The 25,479-nt window shown below is 36.0% G+C and overlaps 4 protein-coding genes across 4 annotated transcripts; all 4 read right to left on the reverse strand.

The window, feature by feature from the left end:
- Positions 1-427: 427 nt before the first annotated feature.
- Positions 428-886, reverse strand: LOC143532298 (uncharacterized). The gene has a single exon (XM_077027386.1). It carries the CDS (start codon positions 884-886, stop codon positions 428-430), a length of 459 nt encoding a protein of 152 aa, XP_076883501.1.
- Positions 887-2,107: 1,221 nt separating this feature from the next.
- On the reverse strand, positions 2,108-17,465 carry LOC143532299 (PKS-NRPS hybrid synthetase cheA-like). The gene is made up of 3 exons (XM_077027387.1): positions 17,421-17,465; positions 2,439-2,912; positions 2,108-2,362 (listed from the first exon to the last, which is right to left on the reverse strand). Exons 1-3 carry the CDS (start codon positions 17,463-17,465, stop codon positions 2,108-2,110), a joined length of 774 nt encoding a protein of 257 aa, XP_076883502.1.
- A 164-nt stretch (positions 17,466-17,629) lies between these two features.
- LOC143532300 (uncharacterized) lies at positions 17,630-19,496 on the reverse strand. The gene is made up of 2 exons (XM_077027388.1): positions 19,221-19,496; positions 17,630-18,601 (listed from the first exon to the last, which is right to left on the reverse strand). The coding sequence occupies exons 1-2, from the start codon at positions 19,494-19,496 to the stop codon at positions 17,630-17,632; spliced, it is 1,248 nt and encodes a 415-aa protein (XP_076883503.1).
- Positions 19,497-20,025: 529 nt separating this feature from the next.
- Positions 20,026-23,983, reverse strand: LOC143532319 (serine/threonine-protein kinase Nek2-like). Its single transcript, XM_077027404.1, has 14 exons — positions 23,569-23,983; positions 23,363-23,429; positions 23,110-23,175; positions 22,835-22,881; positions 22,714-22,759; positions 22,432-22,512; positions 22,271-22,313; positions 22,143-22,192; positions 21,979-22,060; positions 21,845-21,894; positions 21,521-21,594; positions 21,380-21,431; positions 20,730-21,176; positions 20,026-20,651 (listed from the first exon to the last, which is right to left on the reverse strand). The coding sequence occupies exons 1-14, from the start codon at positions 23,652-23,654 to the stop codon at positions 20,142-20,144; spliced, it is 1,701 nt and encodes a 566-aa protein (XP_076883519.1). The 5' UTR covers positions 23,655-23,983; the 3' UTR covers positions 20,026-20,141.
- Positions 23,984-25,479: the final 1,496 nt, after the last annotated feature.

Genomic DNA, 25,479 nt, shown 5'->3' on the forward strand with positions numbered 1-25,479 from the left:
GGACGTGTGGATGCTATTTTGGACAACTGTGTCATCGTGTTCGATTGTTCTTCATATTTAATGATATTCGATTAGTACATAAAATTACATATTTTTATGTTAACTTAATCGCACAGTGCGTATAATATGTGGTTGTGATACATCGATTTAAATATTCAATCAAGCGGTTAAATCAACTATAACACATTCGACTCGCCAACTTGACATGATTCTAATGTAGTCGTTTATATGATTTTCATACAAGGACCTCCAGCCGTAAGCCTCTTCTTTTGCAAATCTCGCCCAAGTATGAACCGGCAAAGGCACCGGGAAATCCCATTCAAGTTGTATATATAGTCAATGAGTATCTGTAACATTAGCAATGGCCAGTACCGGATGACCACGAAACAGATCTGGTCCCTCTCTCATCGGGAAAAAGGTCTGGCTGCTATGCGGCTCTATGATAAATCAGAACGCAATTAAATGCTTGGGCAACGACGTATCCATAGGCGGGTAACTGAAACCAACGGTTGCGGGGCGCATCTTGAACCGTTTCAAAAAAATCTAACCGGCTACGGGTCGTATCAAAAAACTCCGGGTGCTCCGTATTTAATCTTGTCCTCCACCAATCTTGGTTCCTATCCATCTCATTCTTCATGGCAACCCTAACCTCCCTCCAACTATTTTGACCCATTCGTAAACCCTCCGCAATTGCCCGAAAACCGCAGTTACCGTCAGGCTTTACGTCTATGATCCTTGAGATGTAAGGGTAACTCCAGCTTGGAACAAGACCCTTATACCGATTTACAGCTGCAACATCTTCCGGATAAACAACTAAAGGAAAACCTATGGCAGCTCCAGTCTCCTTTTTTTTATACGACCGTTTTGAAGGTTTAGGAGGGGGCATCTTAAGCTGTGAATGGGACTGCGACCGCGAACGCTCCACGAATGAGGGGGTTTGGTCTGTGTTCTGTGAGGACGAAGTGGGGTACGAGGAAGGGATATACGAGTTGTGCCTGGCGGCCTCAACCTTTTTTATTTGCTGGTTTAGGTTTGGGCGCCCGCGAGGGTCCTCCCGTTTCTCTGGATCTTTTTTATTTGAGTTGCCGGGAAGAACAGACCAAATCTTCGATAAAAGACTTTTTTTCTATTTTCGATCTTTACGTATCAAAACCGTCTGTTTAAGCTCTTCCATTTCTGCCTCGAAGTCTTCTTCTTCTACCTGTGGGACCACTGGATCGAAGTCAAGCTTCCTCCAGAACGGGTCTATCAATTTTAGTGGAATAGGTACCAAAGTATCAAGGTGACGCTCCACCTCACAAGCACACGGCAACCCCATAGACGTTCGCAACTGGTGTCGGCACGTATGTCCCGACTCGATCATCTTGTCAAGCTTTCCGTACTCCTTTTCTAGTAGTGTAAGAGCCTTAATTGACACTTTATAATGTAGCCTGTAAAAAACCTGAAGGTTATGGTCTCTCTTCAACGTAATCCGGGATTTTTCAAATGTTGCTCTGATTTCAATCTTCTGGGCTTCTATAAGCTCAAGGGTATAAGCCGCAAGTGTGTGGAGGGTGTTTTTGGCCCCGTTAAGGTGCCTTTTCAAGTTCGCGTGCTGACTCTCGACTCGGTTTGTTGTACTCTCGCCGAAGTTTAACCAATCGGCCATCCAGCAAGATACAAACTTTTCCTTGTATCGTAACAGCCAGCTATCATGGATATAGTCCCATACCTCTGAAAACGAAACAAAAATAAACTTATGAAATGTACTACTAGATTAACACTTATTGTATATTAATAATCAGAACGACTTACTTTCTTTCCCAATTTTGAATAACATTTCTTGCAACTTTAAGCAGTTATATTCGTATTCATCGAACGTGGGAGACTCACACAAGACCGTCCATAATAGAGCGAAATCTTCTTTTGCCTCGCTGTCATAGATACCCTTCCACTTTTTCTTTATATTCTCACGTATGTGCCACCGGCATAGGTTTCTGGTAGCCTTCGGGAATACTTGTTTACAAGAATTCATCAGGGCCGAGTCTCTGTCGGTAACTACGACGCGCGACTCAATAGAATCCTCGAGCATACCTTTCAGGTGCTCGAGGGCCCATGTGAAATCCGTCTAGAGTTCCCTAAGTAGAACCGCGTGCGCGATACAGAACGACTTCGACGTCGACGTCACGCCAATAAACTGAACAAACGGCCACTTGTACATGTTTGTGTTGTACGTGGTGTCAATCAGCAGCAAATGGGGGAACGCACCCCACATTTTATGCGACGCGTCATGACAAAAGAATACGTCCTCTACGCGGTTTTTGGCAGGATTCTCCCGTGTGTGATAAACGAACCCGTTATTAATCAGGAAGCTTTCAAATACCTGCAACCGGTTTTATTTGACGTTAATATATTTTTTTGAACATCCATTGCAACAAATCAAATTCAAAAACGTGAACCTGCATTGGGGTATCGCCAACTGTATTTTCTCTTCTCCAGCTCTCTATAAGATTGTGTATGTCCTTGTCAATAATGCAGGCTTCGGGAAACTGTCTGCGTAACAGTGGACCTCTTTTTGATGTCTTCAAGCCATCCGCGTGTAACCTCGCAACCATATCAACCATCTCGTCGGTCATTCTCCTTAGATACGCGTGACCCTCCTTAAAGACGAACGGGTCGTGGTTGTGCGTCTCGTTTACGACCTCAAGCTTCCAAAAATTACCAAGACAGTTATGCCTTCCTTTTAGCTTAAACGGACAACCCTTCTTTATACTGCCTGTACGCCTGATTGTGGCGGTGAGTTTTGGTTCGCCGCCGCGATTGCATCCAAGATCCACAGCTCTTGGCCTAGACCGCTGGACAACAACAACACACCCATGCTCCCGACCTCTTTTCTTCGCCCACTCCTCCAGCTCCTCACGGGAAGAAAATAACTGAAACAGTATTAACGTCAAATTTAAAACAAGTTCAAGCCAACTACGAATTACAAAATATTTTTAATAAAAAAAACAAATTGGCTCGTACGAAATCCGTTTTATATGACACCCTAGCCTCACGAATGTAATTATCACCATCGTCGTCAAAATTATGTCTGCCGTAATCTTCATCAACATTCTCGTGGGGGGTTTCAAGAATATGGTCTGGTTCTGGCTGTGACCGATATGCATCACCTACTGGTAATGGGTACGAACGTTGACTACATGAATACGACTCCTCGGTATTAAAATGGTACGAAGGCTGGGCAACGTAATGCGGGTCTCCGATAAATGGTATGACGGCTGACCGTAATCATGTTCAGGCTGTGACAAGTACGAACTGCTGCTAGGCGCCAAATACCAATCCGGTTGGTCGTGCACAAAATATTCCTAACAAAATATATTGTTAACAAATCTAATTTTAGAAATTAATGACGACGGGTAACCCAAATAAACATGTGACGATACCTGGTTCAAATTTGGTAACCCCCCGGTCATAATCTACAAACCCCGGCGGCGCAAGATTCAAATCCGGAATACTTGCCTCGTCGTTTGTCCTCGGCGGGCTCGGAAAATAACCGTCAAACATCCAAGACATTTTCTTGAGTTGGGAATTTGGACACTTTGTATGTAATGTATCCAAAATTTATGTTTGCATGCTAATGTATACCACCACAAATCTGGGAATCAACCTAAATAATTGAGGGGTGTAAACGCAACGTTAAGGTCTAAACGCGGCGTATTTGTGGACAACGACAGACTTCGCCAATCAAATCATCCGTCAACGTCGTCAAATCAGTCACGTCGAATAAACCGCCACAGTAAGGGCTAAACGCGGCGTCTGGTGGGGTGTGAGGTGTGGTTAGGAGGACCCTTTATCAATTAAATAAAGTACTAAGTGGTTATAAAAGTGTACTTAGGATAAAAGCAGGATATAGAAAATGAATTTTGAAGCAATCGGGATACGCGTTACCTGAAAAGAGAGAAGACTATAAATATATTCAAAATTGAAAAGGGTCAGGCTAAACGTACCCCCCTCCCTTGCTCCATACACCCCCCCCCCCCCCCCCTGAACTTTCATTTCCCCTTAACATTTGTAATTGACATGTTAGTCCCTCTTATTTTATTTTATAATACTCTTATAATATCAAATAAAAAAACTATTAAATTTTTATTTTTGTTTTACAGTTTTTATATATTTTTGTTATTGATTTTATTATTTTATTTCTTTAAGATCTTATCAAATGTTTGTTTATATTTTTTTACATGTATTAAAAAGTACTGTATGTTTTCTCTAGCTAGTTTTTTTTTTATTTTTTTTTATTTTTTTATAAAATGTATTCAAAACAATTTGATTTTATTTGTTAGGTTTGGATACATGAGATTAATATTATCTGAGAAAATAGTCAATTTTTTTTATCAAGTTGTATGTTATTTAACCTTTTTATTTATAAAATATAATAATATTTTTTTAAAAAAATGTAATCTATCTCTTAATTTAAATAAAACGCCTCCAAAAAGATTAAAACAGGTATAGAAAAAAAATATTTTTTTAAAACAAGAAAAACAACGATTTTCATATAAGAAAAAAATATTTTTCTAAGTAAGAAAAATATGTTTTTATTAAAGGCTCTTAAATATACATAAAAGGGTAAATAGAAAAAAAATTGTTAAATAAAAATAGAAAAAAATGATTTTATAAAAATAATAACGATAATAAAAGATAACAAAATGACAAAAGAAACAACAAAAATGTCTAAATTGTATTAATGTAAAACTTAAAGGAGGGGGTATGTTTAGTAAAAATGGATTGGAGGGGGGTACGTTTAGCAGCACCCAATTGAAAAGGATTTATTTGAGGAGAAATTCCTAATATAGACATTATTTTTGTCCCTCGAACTTTAGTCGGACTCCTTATTTGTTGGCCATTCAAAAAAAAAAAGAAAAGAAATAGGTGTTGTGTTGCTCTCTCTTCTTCATGTCGGATCTGAGCCAAAAGTTCGCCACTCTCTCTCCTCTCCATGTCTACCTCGCATTTTTGTCCGATGACTTCCATCCACATCCGCATTTCCTCTCTTCTCATCACGTCCTTTGCACCTGTCTTCCTCTCCTCTCTCTCTCTATATATATATATATATAAACGAATCGCTATTCAATTTGTGTATATATATACATACTTTAGGGAATAGGATATAATGCAAAATATAATAAAATTCTAACTTTTCTTTAAATTATATCTACAAACTCTTTCTTAACTTTAAATGTGAATGCTCTTGCTTTCTTTGACTTGCAAAATTCTGTTCATTAGTGATCCCTTTTTAAATTCTGTTCATTAGTTATCCCCTTTTATTTTTTATATATCATGGTGCCCCATTTGATTACCCTAATCTAAAGTGAAACATGTAAAACACCACATTTACCACAGGACAAATATTTCATTCAAATTCCCAAACAACAAAGTGGTCCCTTCACAAATGACGTAACCTAGTTTTTAGTGATAAAAGTTAACACACCAATTAAATACTTTTAATATAACCTTGTTTTTTTTAATAAAAAATGACTTTATAATGGATCGGTTAGACTATCAGGTGTGGGCATCGTTATGCCGTTGAAGAGCTGAGGTGGCGGGCGGTGCCGGCGACAAACACCGTCCCGGTGTTATTGATGCCGCCCATCGGCAAAACTCTGGGAGAAATTTCACCGAAGAAATCACCGCTCAAATCCTCTCCCTCCTTTTAATTTCTTAATTATTAGGAAAATTGGATCTTAATAATCCAAACTATTAACCATTGGCCAATAATAATCCCAAGTATCACTTTGACCAATAGCAATCTCAACTTTCAGTTTTGTTACCATTAACAATCCCAGTCAGAAAAAATAGTTAACCCGTTAAATTTTGAAGAAAATTACAGAATTGCCCTTTATATTTAAAAAAAAAAAACCTAAACCATCCACCGGCTACCATACTCTCTCTCTCTCTCCATCTCTTTCTTAAAACACACCCACAACCAACACATCCATTAAATCCGACCACCACCATTGGCAACCGGCCACCTCCGCCATAGCCCTCCCAACTTATTCTTCTTTTGACAACACTTAGAAACACTACCATTTTGGGAGTACGTCGATTCGTCACTGGCACCGGTTGTCGCGAACGCCCCAAAGTCTCATATCCACGAATTTGTCAGACGTAAATCCAATTCAATTAAGAGATCTCAGCAATAACTACAACCATTGACGTCACCTCGCTGCCGGAATTTGTCACCGACGGCGATTGGTACCGGCGAATAATCCGTTGACGCCAATTAGCGGACATTTAGTCGGATTCGGTAGAGCTGTCAGATTAAGCATTAACAAGAAACTATTTATGATGTTATGGTAAAAACCTTTAAATAGATAATAACCAGTTCATTCAATTTTGGGTGAATTAAATTCAACTAGTTGTAAGTAATTTGGTAGGGTCTGGACGAAAAAACGATTGGGACATAGAACGTCACGATTTTTATGCGGGTTCTGTGGTGAGGAGATGGTCGTATTCTGTGGGGTCACCGGAAGTGGTGGTGGTCAGTAGCGAGAGATGGCCGGTGGTTGATAAATGGTGGTGGTTGTGGTTACGTAGGAGATGAAGTGACCGGATAATTCTAATTTTTAACTTTATTAGTATAAGTGTATTTTAGTAATTTTCTTTATAAATAATATCCAACTAAGCTGAAAAATTCTAAATGAGTGTCATGTCATACGCCACGTCATAAAAATTAACGGGGTTAACTATTTTTTTTGACTGGGATTGTTAATGGTAACAAAACTGGAAGTTAGGATTACCATTGGTCAAAGAGATAGTTAGGATTATTATTGGCCAATGGTTGATAGTTTGGATTATTAAGATCCAATTTTTCTAATTATTATCATCAACCCCAAGTTCAATTGACACAAATTCATCTTCAGTTGCCACAAAAACTATTGAACCTCCGATGACCTAAGGAAATGAAAGACGGTGGATTCTGGCAACGTAATTGAGGAATTAAACTGAGATGAGAAATTCCGGTAACTATTCAAGTGATAGTGTAAGACAAGTGGTGGCGAACTGATGGTGGCGGTGAGGCTATGGGGAAGATGGTGAGTAGGTGACGGTGGATGGGTTTGGGGAAAACGTTTGATACATTGAGGGGGTGTTTGGGATTCCTTATTTTTACCTCCTTATAACTTATCAACTTTTGTAAGTTAAAATGGTGTTTGGGTAATGTAATTTTTTTAAGTGTTTAAAGAAGGAAAAATGAGTTTTGATAAGTTAGAAAAGTGTAACTGATCAAAAACTCATTATTTTAGTCAAAAGAAGGTGTAAATAAGGAATCCCAAACATGGCCTGAATATATTCAATATTATGTTCTTTTATCTATATTATATTTTTAAATTTGATACTTAAAATCTAATCTATTTTTTTTAAAAGAAATTAATAAGCATTATTTTTTATATAGTTTTTTCTTTTCTTTTCAAAGAGAATGTATTATGTTTATTTGATATTATAAATGTAATTTAATGTTTTTTTAGATTTAATAAATATTATGTTTTTATTTGATATTTTAAATGTAATATTTTGTTATATTTTTATCTAATATTTAAACATACAAATTTTTTATTTTATTTGAAAAATTAGAGAAGAGGTGAATGGTGTCCATTTCCATGATATTGTAAAAGAGAGTGAGGTGAATTATAGTATGATATGACGTTTATGTGGCACTGTAAAGTGAGAAGTGAAATGGCATGTACACCCTTTAGTCTTAACGAACTAGGTATAGTATTATTACATTGATTGACATGTTTTCAAAACGAGATTATACAAAATAAAATATAAATTAATTTTTTTATATGTATTGACAATAGTAAATAACATTATGGGAAATGAAGTACAAATCCAGTCAACCTCCTATCATGTTCGTTGATTCAATTAATTGACACCATAACCAACCGATCTAAATGAAAGTGATATACTCAACCAGATTTGTGGTGTATGCAATTCTTGATATAACTAGCCAGTCTAATCAGGTTTTAAGAATAATGCTAATAAGACTGTAACCGATAACAACTACTTTTTCAGACATTTAGACCACTAGATACTACTCTAAGAACAACACCAATAAGACTTCAGCCTATAACGACTAATTTGTTAGACATTACCACTATGATACTAACATTGCTTATAAGGCGAGTGCAATCATGTTCATTTGATAGGTTACTTATTCGACGTAATGGATCAACAACTTTGATCAAAACATTATACCTTATAGTGTTACATTCAATACGGTGTAAATGCTTATGAATACTAGTTTGGTAATGTGTATTTAATGTGGTGCAACACAATTTCTTATTTTAAGGACATGTGCATATCTTTTTGGTATTCTTAAGAACTAAATTTAAAAATGTCATATATTTGAAGATTTAGATTTAAAAACTATAGATCTGTTTTGTATGATGCAGTGAAATGAATAATGAAATAAAATTGACAGATGATTGATTGCCAAGAGTATCTCTTTATTTATTTTATAATTAATTTTAACTCCTGTATAAATTTAAGACAATTTCATAAAGAATTATTTATTTTTGTCGTCCTTTTCTTCTTTTTTCTCGTCTCTACACACATTAAAATTTCACAAACTTCCCACTTTAATTAGTGTGCCTTTTATACAACTATATATTGTACGTGGAAACTTGCTAGAACCTAACATAAAATTGGGACCTATGTTATAAATCTTAATAAATGCAAACTCAAAACTTTGTATCTAACACTCCGATGTCACACCACTAAGCTTATTTATGTAAAACATCTTTTAGTTATTTGTACTTCCAATCATGATTGAAAATTAATTAATATAATATTAATGATACATTTCTATTATCATCCATTTCATTGCAACATGCATTTAAGACCGGGTGCAATGAGTTCGCGCCCTGCTACACGTCACCGCCTCATTACTTAAAACGCCAGTGAACCCATTTTGTAACGTTGTCACACTCTTAGCCCCCCCCCCCCCATTAACCTTTAGGCGCCAAAAGGATAATGAGCGGGAGGGTTTCTTGTGGGGGCCATGACCTTTCCAACCAATCAAACTACCACACACAATTGTTATATAAAAATAAAAGACTAATTAGTAACTATGTTATTAAGTTAAATCATTACGCGTTTTTGACATAAAAGTTAATGAGAGCCCATTTTTATGTGACATTAATGATGTAATAAGTCGTTTTTCATTTTTTTCGCTAAACCATCGCACATAGACTAACTAAATAACTTACTTTAATAATAACAAAATAAGGGGGTGTTTGGAATTCCTTATTTTACATATTTATAACTTTTCATTAAGTTAATAAGTTACAACATCGTAATTATGAAATTTTTTCTCTCACAATATAAGCAATCCTAAATACCTTATTACTTTTCAAAAAGCTAATAAGTTATAAGTTGTTAAAATAAGTAATCCCAAACACCCCCTAAGTAAAAATATTTACACATGATTATAAATTGTACAAGTAGATTCATGTAGTGGGTACAACTTTCTAAAGCATGCATGACAATTGGTAGCACGTAATACATATTACTATTAAGCAGTGTTTTAAAAACCGGTTTAAACCGGATTTCGCACAACAAACCGGTATTTTGAGCCCGGTGTTTTTGGCCGGTTTTCTAGAACATCATACCGGCGGTTTTTTCTAAAATACCGGTTTTTTCCTGCAAACCGGTTTTATGTATGAGAAATTTTTGATATTTGTGGCCCATTATTTTCAAAATTACTTTTAACCCAACAATTAATATTTAAACGTGTAAGCTTTAGAACTATTGTTTTAAAATTGAGTGCATTTGTATTATTTTTTTTAATACGAATTAACTTTTAGATTATTTTTTGTTATAAAATAATATGCTTTTGGGTTATTTTTGGAGTTGAAACTGCATCTATAGGAAACTTTAAGGTAAATTATTCAACTGGTTGAACCTACCGGTATAACCCGGTTCAACCGGTTGTATATTTTTTAGCTCAATCTGATACTGGTAAAAACCGGTTTTTAAAATATTGCTATTAAGTTACCCTCCATGTCTGCAAAAACCGGTCCCATGAATTCGTACATGAAAACGATGCAACAACAAACAATAGGATCGTGATCTACAACGGAGAACAAGATTCCCACCGTGGCAGAGTATTGGCAACATCAGTGGCCGACCAGTCAATCGACATTCTTCAAATGATCTAAACATGTCTCGTTGCAAATGTTGTTTAACTTGTACGTACGATGAAAAATCCAAAACTAGCTAGAATAATATATGAACTGTTGAGGCGTGCCTGTGGGTGTGTATCGTCGTTTAGTTAAGTGAAGTTGGATCGGATGACAAAAAGGAACATTCAAACAGCTTTCACGCCTTTCTATAAGGCTGAGGGGTGTGGGGGGCGCGAGAGGGGGCGCGAGTGGGGGCGCCAGCCAATAATATTGTGACGTGTGGCAGAGAGAGAAACTTGATAAGATGGGTGTTGGTTGTGGTGCTCGTGCCCCGGGACATGGTGTGGAGGGGCGCGAGAGGGGGCGCGAGCGGTATTTTTTTTATTTTTTTATAAATGTTTTAAAAAAACGTATTATTAAAAAAACTCATAAATTATTTAAAAAAACACACATTAATTAAAAAAAACACATTAATATCTAAAAAAAAATTAAAGTACTAAAAAAAACATTATTCTTATTCTTCGGCTTGGTCTTCTTCGATCAACCTCTTTCGGATACGTTCCTTTTATTTTTCCATCAGCATTTGGTCGACCGGATTTAGGTTACTGAAGTCTCTTGTAAGGAATTCCAAATCTCTCATTCTTTTTTTTTTCCTTTTTGTCACTAGAGACCACCTCCATGGTTTTGTTGAATTTATTGAGGGATTCAACAAGATCGTTGATGTTTACGGCTTCCCCCTCAGCCGGTTTTTTGCCTCTGGCGTCCTTTCCCAATGGCCGCCTCCTCGGCGGTGAAGACGTTTCCTCCCCCGCAACGTTTAGGTCGAATCCAACCCGGCAATCCGACCCGGCGGAAGTGCTATACGCTCCAGACGAACTAATTTTAGTCCGTTTCGGCCCTACTTCCGCATCAAGGTCCGGCGCCACCAGCTCAACCCACTTAGAACACCTTCTCAACCTCTCCCACACCTTTACACCGTCCCACGTCTTCACCGTCCCATACCTCCGCAGGCACTCCTGCTTCCACTCTTCGACAGTGAAATTATAAACCGCCAAATCGTCACTGCCACTTGGTCTCATACGACCGGCGTTCCTGTTGAACAGATTAGTAAACAAGCCGACAAATTTTCTGATTTCGGTCCACCGACCCGAAATCATATCGGCGTTCCGCTCTGTACTCCCAACGAGCGAATATAACGTCTCCCTAACCTTTGTCCAAAAGACCTTGCTCTTTTGGTAGTCCGCTGCAAAATGCATAAATAAATTTGTAAGTCATTTAACTTTTTTATTTAACTTTTTTATTAAAAATCATTTTTAAAAACGTTAAAACAATTACCGCAACGCCGATCATCAGAAATGACTATCCAAGCCCGACACAGGGCTTCCTTCTCATATGATGACCACGGAGTGGTTTTCCGTTTCGTCCTTCCAGTCGAAGCCGAACCCGACCCGTCCGTTGCAACTTGTTTTTTCCGGTGGACGCGTCTTCTTTGTCCCGCAGCTTCACCTTCTGGTTCTTGTGTCTCCGGAACTACAAAGTTAGGAGACGGTTGTATGTTGGATGGTTGAAAGCCGGATGATTGTTGCGACCCCGAATAAAACATCGCTTGGTCCGGTGCCGACCATAAATCGTCGTAACTGTAATCTGAATCTAGGTTTGGGTACCAATTTCAAGCCATGTTTTTAAAAAAAGGTTTGGAAGATGGGGTGATTTTGGGTTTTGGGTGTGGTATGTGATATTGGTATGTGATATTGGTGTTGGTTTGGGTTTGATATAGGTTTAATAGAGAGAAAAAATTGTATGTTATATTGTTGTTGGTTTGTGTTTGATATAGGTTATATAGAGAAAAAAAAATTTTTTTTTTATAAAAAACGAGCCCAACGGCTCTATTCACGCAACCCAAGAACCCTTCACGCCGCTAGCCCATCCGCGCCTGCCTCTTTTTCCGCGCTCGCGCCCCTCTCGCGCCTCGGTGGTGTGGTGCTCGCGCCGCGGAAGGGCTTTCGCGCCCCTTCTCGCGCTCCGCACCCCTCAGCCTAATTAATAATAAAAGTGATCGGCGGTGGGCCTTCACTTCCGGCCATCCAAAGAAAAAAAAAGATAGATATCATATATATGCTTTATCAACTTTATTCCGTTTGTGAGATAGATATCAAGTGTTTGGTCAAATTGGTGCCTAAGTTTTTCTTTCAGTGGTGAAACATGTTCCTTTTAGTTTAGTAAAATATATGTTGAAAAATAGTATTAAAATTGAAGTTATGTTTTAAATAATGTTATTACTTGAATATCTAAATGTTTTTATTTTTTACATTAAAAGCTTAATTGATATTTCATAAAATGAAAAACCTGTATGTTTCAGGTGTGGACTGTTTCAACTGTTTAGTTGGGATGCCACAATGACTCGTGAAATAGTGTGTCAGTTTGATACTTAAAACGGTTTATGGTTAATTTTGGTAAATGATTAGTTAACTCTTCTAGTTGATTTCATATGGTTAAATCTTAGAAAATGTGTGATAATAATGATGTAGAGTTTTTTAACCCGTTATTTTTTAGACGAACAAATTCATTTTTTTTTCATTAGTGGACTTGAACACTCTCGAACACCCTGATACCATTCTTGATACCATTCTGTCAATCGACTTTGGTTTTAACTTGGATAAGCTTGGTTATTGTTGGAACTTGGAAGTTAATCATAACACCTAGTTTTTGAGGACACCTCCCAATTAATCTCCCGTCATGATGCAATAGTTGTGCATACCATGTTTGTAGCATATATATCTTTAAAGTAAACGTAGGTTTCTTTGATAGGCATGAATCGACTTAATTGCATATTAATTAAAACCCTTTTTCTTATTCACGACTAAAAGCAATCGCTATAAACATTATTAGTAATTGATTTTAGCTATAATATAAAATTCATCCTAGAAACAGAAAGAATAATAGGTTCACTTGATAATCAAATATGGAGGAAATCTCTACATATTTTGTTTCATTTTCATGAAACAAGATTGAATTGTGCTCATTTGTTCATTTAACAAACAACTACTTGCTTTAAACTTGCACATTGTGAGTTTGTGACGGGGATAGGTGGGAACTCACTCGGTTGGTATCAGTTCATTATGGTATTGCGGCTTGTACCATATTAAAAACTTGTGGGGTTGTTTATGTAACTTAATGAAACTTGAGGGTTATCATATTAAAAACTTGTGGTGTTATTGTGTAATTAATGAAACTTATGGGTTATCATATTAAAAGTTGCGTGGTTAATTATATAATTAAATGAAAGTTTAAGGGTACTATATGTATGTCGGGGTTAATTGTGTAATTAATTAATTTTGATTATTGTATTGGTGTTTATAGCTTCTTGTCATTTTAAAAACAAATTATGTCAACTTTCGTACATATTTTATGAAACCATCCACGCTCAAACATCCATAGGCAGTCTTACCATGCCACAACATGAATAGAAAAACGACGAACGCCATAATTTTGCCATCACAAAGTCCATCTTCAAGGGCCTCATCGAAGAAATGATAAATGTGAGTGGGGACGAGAGCGAGCGCGTTCGAATGTGAAGACGAAACATGCCCGTGAGCCCCTCATTGTTAAGATTATGGATTATTTTGACATGATGGCCGGTGTGCTGGCTATTAGTCATGTGACGGTGCTGGATAAGACATTCTGGTTGGTCATTGTGGTGGGCACTAGTGGCCACTCCAGTAAATCGAAATTTTGGAATGTATGGAGTTAAAGTATACAAGGATACGTGTAGTTGGTAGTTGAAATGTCTTAACAAGAACATAAAAACAAAACGAGGCCATGATAGTAATTTCCAAGTTTCTTCATTAAACTCATATATGTCAAAAAAAAAAACCCCTATATCTCAAAGAGAGTTTATTTCAATAGTTGGAAATTAGAATATAAGGGTGTGGGTATGAGACGCTTGGATGATGTGGCAAGGTTGTCGACGGGAAACACCGCCCCCACGTGGACGGTGTCAGGAAGCTAGGGAGGGAGAGTTCACGAGAGAAACCCAAACTCCCGCAGAAGCTGAAGCTGAAGCTGAAGCTGAAGCTAAGATACTGTGAGTGAGTGGGAAATAGAAGTTTGCAGACAAGTGGTGACATGACAAATCTAACTGGTGGGGAACAATGCCCCATTCCACCAGCTAATTAGTGGTGGGAGAGGGACAACTCCATGCACCCTAATATCTTCTTATAAAGTTGTTAATAGAGAAAATTCTTAAAATAGTTATTTTTTATCATGATTTTCCACAAATAGCCCAAGAGCAAACAAAATACCCTAACTAGCCAAAAAATTCCGCCGGATCCGCCTAAAACCCATTCTGATCCAACAGGATTTTAATGTGTCCGACGGAATTCTTCATTTTCTAACTCTCAAACTCTAAACCTCCATAACCAACATCCATCTCCATCTTTCTTCACAAAATCTAACAAATCAATAGTGCAAGTCGCTTAGTTTTTCGAAGAGAACACAACCAAAGTGTTCAATTACACTCTATAACTCAAAATAACCCCCCCCCCTCGAATTGAAAAATCTAGGGATAAAATTAAACAGTCGGATCCGACGAAAGAATGAATTGAACCATCGGATCTGACTGTCTTTTCCTCCGACAGTTCGTCCGACTAATCGAGTGGCCAAAACCTTTAAACGTCGGATCCGACTGAACATTAGGCAACATGGCGTGTCGTGATAGGCTACAAATTCCGTCAGATCAGGTATTGTTTTGGTCGGATTCAATCCAACGAAATAATGTGGCTACTTTGAGAATTAGTTTGGTTCTTGAGCTAGAATTGGAAAAGTTTGATCAAAAATGGCTATTTTAGGAATTAACCCTGATTTAAATTCTAATTATCATATATAAATAGTTCTAGTGGCTTATTAGTATTAAAACATTTTACAAAATAATTACATAAAATTCATGAAAATCGTATTTAAATTTAGTTTAGTTTTTTTTTTCTTCTAACAAAAGTACATAAAGAGTTTCCAATATTGAATTATTATTTTAATTAAAAACGTCAAACACAAAAAGAAAATGTATTTTCCCAAAACATAAGACATTTCACAATTAAAACATAAAACAAAACAAAATTTAAGAAAGAATGTGGGTAGGGCCCAGGAAAAGCATCCATACGGACCATACCACCGGGTTTATCGGTCCTGTATCCCATGTACCCCTCTAAAGATGCGAGTATGCAACTTCCACACCCTTCATTTTAAGACCATTGGTTTCAAACAAACAAAATATTGAACGGAAACCTTTTGAAGCTCAATATTATTAGAGAGTTGGTTTTTGGTTTTGTAAATCTCAATTTGGTAAAATCCAAGAAACTTGAATTACATATATCGGCCTATGAATTTTCCTTGTTATGCAGCCTATTAAACATTTAACTCGTTACAAACCCGAGGAAACCGAATCATGAAACCAGAACACCCATCTTGTGATAACCCTGGTTATCTTGTTTGAACCCAAACCCTAAGTTTCACCAACTTTGAATTCTGTTTAATTTCGACTGAAAAATATTCCAAACTGAGACTGAACTGATGAACACTCCTATTTGCAACTTCTTTGATATTCGGTAACAAGCCGATTAAACCAAAAACCAAAATACATACTCGGTTTTGGTTCGATTACAAATCATTTCATGTATTTTTGGTTCGATTAAAGAAATATTCACTAGTTACACATGCTGATGTCGAGATTGATATGCGATATTGTAAACAATTACTCTCAGTGAAACAGAATACGGTTCGGTTTGATTTTCGGTCTGACCGAAAAACTTAAACCAATGAACCCAAAACCCGTACCGATGAACGCCTCCGCATCAGGTCATCAGCATAGGCCCACCCAATTTGATTTGTAATTGGAGAAAATAAATACACCCCATCATACTCATATTGATTTTTAATATTGGATTGACCGGCCTACAAGATGTGTGGATTTCCATTAGGTTTCCTCCACAATCACTGGTGTTGAAAGTGAAAATATCAAGTCTCAACCTCAATTGGGGGCTCACCAGCAATAACTCTGGTCCTTTTCAGATTAGGTTTCACTATTCATATCACATTAGCTAGCTGATAGTTACAATTAATAGGAATATGCTAAGCACTTATGTCTTATCATGGAATCAATTTAATACTCACATTGGTTAATGATCTTAAGCATATCCATAGGACCATCAAATCAATAACATTCAATTAGATTGAAAGCAACTGCAATTAATTGGGTGTTTGGAAGTGCTTTATTTATGACATATATTAGAATTATAGATGAAATCATAATGTGACAAAAACACTGTAATGAGTAATTACTCTAAAATGATTTATTCAATGAGATTAGTTATATTTAACAGCATAGTCTATATATCCAAACAAATTTGCTGGTAATTTTTTTTAAAAGTATAGGTTCTTTAGTTAATACGTAACATAATAATAAATATTTATAAAGCTAAAAATGACAACATATTGGTGGGACAAACTCATTTTGATCCATTATAGAATCCGCCCGACACACGGTTTAAATCCTCGATTCCAGTCCCTCACATGAACAACAATATATATAAATTACAAACTTTCTTTTAACTTTCAGAATCACCACAAAACATGCACTTCTATAATATTATCTTTGAAGAACTATATAGTTTTCAAAGTCACATTGACATAACTAGCTATCAGTAGGGGGTATAAATGACCTAAGTCACTCGCAAGTTGCTCGAGATTGGTTCACTAAAGGGTCGAATCAAGCCAAGCTTAAACGAGCTTGACCCAATATTTGAGCTCATATAATAAACGAGCTCAAGCCGGAGCTTCACTTATCGAGCTTGACTAGGCCTGCGAGCCTAAACGGGTCCATTATTTATATAAATATAACACATATGTAATTACATAATAAATATTATTATATATAAACTATGATAAAAATAACTAAATAACACTTATTTTATTATATATGAAATGATAAATATATGTAATGATCATATGAATTAAAAATTTAATAAATAATAAATAGGCCAGGCTCGATCTTGAATACTTATTCACGAACCAAGCTCGAGTTTTAGACAGAGCTCAAAACGAGACGAGCTAGAGCTTTCTTAAATGAAATGAGCTTGGCTCGTTTATACCCTAGTTATCATATGACAAGTATCAAATTTCATGACAAATAGATCATAAAAGTATTCCAAAAGCAGTTAAAATTTTCATAATAAATATTTTATAGATATCTACCAAAAGATCACTAACCTGGAAAAGAACTATGTAGAAGATTTCTGATTTCAGATACTCCATTGTTTAATCACACATGAAACTACCATATGTTGAGTATAAATAACCAAATCAAACCACTTTATCGCTTTAATCCATGATACTATTTCTTTGATGAGTAAAGAACATACATCTACTTGGATCATTCATCCAAATCGCCATTTTCAACAACATATAAGGTCGACATTTTATCTCTTTGACTGCAATCCACTGCTTCCATAATATTGCTTTGTTGTTTCTCTTGAGAATTCTGCAAATGTCATCCCGTTTTTCAAGCGATCACAAAGAGGTGGGACTAGTTTACCAATATCTGAACTTGGTTTTTGACATTGATTTTCCTCATTACATACTTTTGAATCTTCACCATTTGCACTTTTAACTGAAAAATCATAAGAATACAGTGTTTTGCTCCATGCAGGCTGCAAGAACACAACAAATGTTTCCCTGCTTAGATTTTCCAAACTTTTAGGTCTACAAACAGCGTGAAGAGTTGCACGAAGCTTTCCCTTTGATAATATGTCACCTGACTCCCCTACCTGAACAATAAAACTCTCAGAAGATGCCTTTACCATTACAACACTGTTCTTATTGGGATCAAATATTTGCAAATATGTATGTCCACTAGGGGAAGGACACTCTATTCCATCACATGATTGAGAAGAACCATTATTCTCAGGAGCAAACATGAACATTGGAGCTGTCAAAACAGTGAACACTCCATAATCATAATGCCACTGCTGCCATAAATCAGAGTGATTACTGCATGTTCTTTCAGTTTTCTTTGTTTTAGAACGAGTCTTATTAGAATCTTGCAGAATAATGTTATCTAGAACTGAATGGTAGTGTATAAGACGACCTTTAGCTGAGCATGATTCTAGCAAGCTTTGCTCTAGTTCATCCCCACCAATGATCTTGTCACACACCCTTGCCAGTCGAAGGCCTAACTCAATCATGCAATTCCCTAGGTCTTTGAACATGTTCCCAAGATTCTTGAATTCACATGGAATCTCCATATCTGAATTGAAACCTTCGGTCTCAGAATGATTTGTGTTGCAGACGTTAATAGCATCTGGATTCAGGTTGTATTTTAATTGCATTGCGAACGGGGAGACTGTTCTGTCGGTGTTCTTAAGTGGAACATCACTCCCTAACCCATGATCCTGCAAATGTGGCACCAAATGTTGTTACAAATTTTATTATTGGCACAGATCCTGATTCCTGATATACCATTTACAATCATCAATTATTATCATTTATGGGTGTAAGCGAGCCGAGCCGAGCCCGACTTGTTTCGAGCTCTTTTTTACAGCTTGAGCTTGGCTCGTGAGTCGTTTTTTGAAGCTCGGGCTGGGATCATTTATTATTTAATAGTTAATATATATACGTATTAATTATTTTTATATATTTTGAGAAAAACTTTAACAAGCTTAAACTCGGCTCGAGATCATGTAGTACCTTAATAAGCAAAAGCTCAGCTCGAGCACTAGTGTGCAGTGTGAAAGTAATACATAGAAGTTCAAAAAAGGTCAAATTTAAAAATACACAAGGATCGAGCTCAGGCTCGATAGTATAACTAAACGAGCTTTATTTGAGGCTGTGGCTCGGGTCAAACTTTAAAAAGCTCGGCTCGATTCGAGATGTATTCAAAATTAACTAGTTCAATTAATTAAACAAAAAGTTAAAACTCATAAGCTACTTCATTTGGTTCAGGCATTTCATCGAATACCTAATCTGCATCTCCAGAAACAAACATTCACTTCTCATTCACATATCCTTTACCTTGAGTACGCGTTTCCGATCATCGTTGTTAAGAAGCGCGAGTTTCCGAGCCATCGAAAGCAGTTGCCGCCGGAGATCGGAAGCATTAGGGACTCCGGTAATGGCGAGAAGACCTGGACCGGATGGACCTAGGTTTTTCATGATTGTGCTCATCACTGAGTCCAAATATTCGTTGTTTTCGTATGGTGTTGGTAGCTGATAACCTGAAGAAGTCAATGCCATGAGATCAGAGTATTGAAGATTGTAGAGTTCTAGGGTTTCAACTTCTTCCGCCATGGTAAGAAACTGGTATTGCTTTTGGCGCGCAAGTGATGTAACTTGTTTTTAAATGTTCTGATAACCGAAATGTTACCGAATCAGTTGTCATACTGGTTTAGTGGTCGAACCAATTTAGTTTACATAACAGGTGACGTCATAATTAATTTCAAAAATAGAAACTGCATATAACCAAATTAAAATAAAATATGGAACTACTCTTTATTTTGTAGTGGATTTGTATTGTTAACAAAATATGAAGTCTGAAATAAATAAATGTAATTTTAAAAGGATAAATATTGAAATATAATCCAACCACTTAATCCGATACGTTGGTTCAGATGGAGGCAGTGTAAATAGACTCAATTAGACTGGTTATGTAGCTACTTCCAATTTGTTACGTTTCGAGAACAATGGGTTTTCACACAAGTTTCACATGGTGAGCCGGCAAGGGGTGTACTGTGTACTAAATAAATTTAATTCATTTTATTATAACTTATAAGCTGTTAAAATTCACATGATAATTCCCAAATCATATAATGTGATTCACTAATCAAAATCATGTTAAAACTTGAAAACAAAACTTATATTTTCATCCTCCATGAGCAAGCACTTCACATAATCACATATACAGTTATGCACTTTACATATCAGACTTCAAATAGACTAAAAGTCCCCAGTAATTGCCTTAAAACTTTTTGACAACCAGATAGCAGTTTCTCTTGGAGACACTTTCTCAGGCCCGAATGGTTTCAGCAACACTGATAATTCTTCAATCCTTTTTTGCTGCATTAGTTGTGCACTAAACTCCAATAACCCTTCTAAAGCCTCTGCCCGTTGCTGGTATGATGACGTGTCAAACCTTCGGTGCAGGGCCCGTGAATCAAAATGCGGGTGGTTTGAAGAAACCTGAGCAGTTTCAGTGTGGGTTTGGTCAATGAATTTGACTCTGGTGCGATTGTCCAGTTTGATTGACTGGTTGGAACTACATTGAGGTGATACTGATGAAGTTTTAGAGACTGGTAGTATTAAGTGTTTTTCTGTAGAAGCTAAAGGGATTTCCGTCATTTTGTCAATAAGTGGATCGTTGACTGATACATCTGGCGACTCGATGCTAGAAAGAACCATACGGTTGACTCGTGAAGGTCTGCGAGCCGAAGTGTGTGATACTGGGAGCTGAGAAAAAGACACAAATGCACTTAGTGTATTTCTAACATGGAGAGCAAAATTGGGAACAGCATATTAAGAACATACAAAACCATGATTTAAGTCTACCTTAGGTGGACCGGTTTGTCTTTTGGGAGTTGATTTTTTTGCGTGATTGAATCTTTGCGTGCGGGTAGTAACAGATGTTTTAGCAGCCATTGATTTATCTCCATCCATACTATCAGTGGATAGCTTTCTAGTCAAGGTTCTTGATAGATCCTGTACTTTCTCTGACCACAAAGAAACTTGATCATGTTCAGATATACTAGGATTTAAGGCACGATCACTGCTAATTGATTGCTTCTGGTTTCTGTGAAAATGAACCCTTTGAAGTTCAGGTTCAGTTTCCGGTTCGGGCTCGATAAATGTTGTTTCCTTTTCATAGTTGTAATCAGACCACTGGACTGGATACGCATGGCGTTTTGGGTTGTTGACTTTTTGATGGAGATTATGTATGTACGGTTGAAGATGTGAATGTTTGAGCAAATCTGCAGCCTGGAATTAAGTGAAAAATAAAATCAGATTAATAAAATAAAAAATTGGAGAATGGTAAGAGGTGTCAATATTAATCCAACTCGTTTTGACCCGAGTTCATTTTAACCAGAGTCCATTTTGACTAATTGACAACCCGCACGTTACAAGCCAAGGCCCAAGAGTAGAAGGTAAAGAAAAAGGGTAGAAGGAACAAGTTTGCATACACTTGGTCTTGTTTCTGGGTTTTTCCGAAGCATGCTTTTAACAAGCCCTCGACTAGAAGGTGAAAAAAAGGAAAGATATATTGGTCAAATAAACCTATGAAAGATAAACTTATTAAAAGCTCAAAAGAAATAAACACTTACAATGCACCAGAATACATGGTTGGAAGTGGAGCGACTACAGATTTATTTATTTTGTTGATTAAAGCTTGCATATCCTGCTCGGAAATGAAATTTTAAAGTAAAAAATCAGTTCAAAACTAATATAGAAATAACATATTCTTTGATTTCACATTTCTTGCAGCACTATTGTATGTTTATGATTATAAATCTTAACAAAGGTTCTCATGTTTGTCATCACTAAAGAGTATTTGACACATTCGGTTAATACTTAATGGTCAATTTTTATGCCAGTCAAACAGTGAAATTTCATGGAATGAACTATAAAGGGAGTAGAAATAAACTCACAAAAGCTTTGAAGGCAGGCTTGAAAGCCATCATTTCATAAATACAGCATCCTGGACAAGTAGCATGTATGCATATTTTAGCCAGAAAAGCGACTAAAAACAAAATAAAGACTAATTATTAGACGCAGGAATTACCTAAAGACCAAATATCTGACTTAGAACCATATGGTATATCTGCAAGAAGCTCAGGGCACATGTAACTAGGAGTTCCCACAACCTACAATTGAAACGTGTGTGATCATAAAATTTGACTGTAGTCAAAACATCATTAAAACTGGTTTTTGAAGCAATATACTTACAGAGGATGCGAGATCATCAGAAGTCAACATTTTAGCAAGACCAAAATCACCTGAAAACAACAAAAGAAACTAATATTGAAGCATCTGCGTGATTTCATGTGCTTAATTACAAGGTAACTGAAAACTACCAAGTCGGATCTCTTGATCTCTTGTTAGGAATATATTTGAGCACTGAAGCGAAAACAGAATTATTAAGTAAAATAAATTTTTTCCAATTTTCGGATGGCTCAGAGAGACGTGACATTATTATGTGAAAATATCTACAGAAAAATATGGTCAAGAAGTCAACCTTAACATCTCGATGAAGAATATGATTAGCATGCAAGTAATCAAGAGCTGTCAGGAGTTGAACAAGCCATTGACACAGTTTCTGCACATTTAAACAAGATTGCATCAACTTTATATACGAGTTTGTAATAGACTATGATTAACATGCAAGTAATCCCATGTGTTTGATACTTTGACTTTTCGTTTCATGCTAAAATTATCATGTTTGTAATGTATGTATGAGAGAAAGTGAGATTGTTGATCCTAATAAACGTGAGGCCAAAATTAAAGAAATCAGATTAACCTCTTCTGAAAAATGAACTCCATTGGCTCTTTTGATTGCTTCAGCCCTGCATGAATAAATAGTTGAAAACATCACAACCACCATACAATAAAATATTTTATTAACAAAGAATATTGCTTACATATCTCCTCCTTCACAATGAGCAATAATAATACACACATAGCAACCCTGAAAGAAAGATATGCAAAAGTTGAGATTTCATTTTTGAACATATTTCATGTTATATGCATTTATAGTTTTAAACAATCATCATCCTTACAGAAATGGTCAGCGTATTTTATATATTTAAGAAATAATCAAATCAATTTCATCAAATCACATGTAGTAAAAGGTTGCACTATTTATGAAGCCTATATAATGCAACTGGCATCACTAGAACCAACAGTGCACACCGACCTTTTCTACCCACGAATCTTTGTATTCTACTATAAAAGGATTTTGCACTTTGGAAATAAGCTCCATCTGCACAATAAAGAACCAAATAAGTTTCCATACTTGATTTGAACTGAGATGTTAGATCTTCACATAATGCTACTTTACAAAAGGTCAATAATACACTTTTACACCTTCTAATCAATAATAAGACCAAGACATTGATTCTCTTCATGTTTGTTCAGTTATTCAATATAAAAGAGGGAATAAAAACAACCTCCTGTAGGGCAGATCTGCGGGTCCTATCAGACTGTCGGGCCAGCCGGATTTTCTTCAAAACATACCTGAAAGAGTATAGATTTCATCAATGAAATAAACCTAACACACCAAGCATCTTCCCATTCACAGTAAAAAAACACTCGAAACAAGTATTATAATCTATACGACAAAGATGAATAATATATTATATAAACAAACACTTACTTTTTCTTTTCGCGTTTATGCTTCACAAGTAGAGCAGAAGCAAAGGATCCTTTCCCAATCTGCTCCAACACTTCATAATTCTCCATTCGACGAAATCTTAATATCTCTCAACTTTCCGGTCTGCTAACAACCACTATAACAAAACCATAGTCATGTTATATAATGTTGCACATTACACAAAATACAAATACAAATTCAAATTGGTGACATTCTACTAGCAATAAATGAACACAACTTCTAACGGAAAACGACATGTGTTGTTACAAAATCTTAATCAGCACCAAACACACATCCAATCAAAGAGGTAAGTAAACAACACTTATCTTTCATCCATCATTCCTAACAGTTGCTTCTCAACAACACGCCAAACATTTCGAATATCACACCTTAAATTAATAACACGTTCATTCTTCACATTCCTCAATCTCACACTTCAATCAACAAAATAAAAAAACCTAAAAGCACAAAACCGAAGATACAGATACTTTACGTATCATATGCATGATCGGTAACGAACAAAACAGAGCATCAATTAATGAAAACCTAAAGCTCGATTGACATAAATCGACAAAATAGAAGAGGATATTCAATCAGTTAACCTACATTTAACACACGAAAGGTAAAATAAAAACGCAGAGAAGCTCTATTATTATACATGACAAACATTTCGAATATAACAGCTTAAATTAATAATAACACGTTTATTCTTCATATATCTAATCTCACACTTAAATCATCAACAAAATATAAAAAAACCTAACTGAATATACTTTACGTATCGAATGATTTTCATATACGCGATCGGTAACGAACAAAACAGAGCATCAATTAACAAAAACCTAAATCACGATTGACATAAATTGACAAAATAGAAGATGATACTCGATCAATTAACTTACATTTAACACACAAAAAGTATTAAATCACACAGAGAAGCTCGATTATCATACATGCCAAACAATTGGAATTTAACAGCTTAAATTAATAATAATAACACGATCATTCTTCATATTCTCAAATTAGCACTTTAATCAATAAAATAATAAACCAAAAAGTGAACGAAAGTGCGAGACCGAAGATACTTTACGTATGGAACGAATTTCAAATGTGCGATCGGTAACTAACAAAATTAAGCACCAATTAGTGAAAGCCTAAAGCTCAATCACAATAACATGAGACACATTCACAAAGTAGAAGAGAATATACGTGGAATTAACTTACATTGAAGAAGGAACGAAAAGTAATTGCAGAGAAGGTGTTTGATTATAATATATAATATCTGACGAAAGAGTCATGAGTAGCGTGGAATTTGTAAGGAAAGTGTGTGAATAATAAAGAAATAATATTTTGACAGAGAATGATGAAGATGAAGATGAAGGAAGAAGAAAGTCATTGACGGAGGAGACGAGACGGGGCGGCAAAAGAATTGAAAACTGAAAAGAAAGAAAAAATACGTGAATTTAAAAATATTGGATACGTGCCCACAATGTTTGGGTGAGGGGATGAACAACTTTTCTTTCTTCGTGACTGACGGCAGGGATTCAATAGATACGTAGCTTTTTATAAATTTCTATATTTTGTTTGTATGTTTTGAAGAAAGATTAATAGAACACGATTCTCTATTTAAAAAAATTGATTTGAAATATCAGTTGTTGAAAGTTTAATCGGATGATTTGAAAAAAAAAAAAGACATAAGAATGCATATAATTCTTTAATGAAAATAAACAAATAAAAAATAATGCATACACCAAATAGGAATAATCCGGCAAGTCTGGTATAAAAAATTGAAAATCTAATAGGCCTGACAAATTGGGCGGGTTACGTAGGTTCGGGTCACTAGGCGAATAGGTTTAATTCAACATAGGTTTTCTGAGTGAAATATGTTATGGTAAAACAACATCAATGTAATGT

The sequence above is a fragment of the Bidens hawaiensis genome, unplaced genomic scaffold (assembly GCF_021521415.1).
Source record: "Bidens hawaiensis isolate Kalapana, Puna unplaced genomic scaffold, B.hawaiensis_p1.1 tig00009443_1, whole genome shotgun sequence".
Taxonomy (NCBI): Eukaryota; Viridiplantae; Streptophyta; class Magnoliopsida; order Asterales; family Asteraceae; genus Bidens; species Bidens hawaiensis.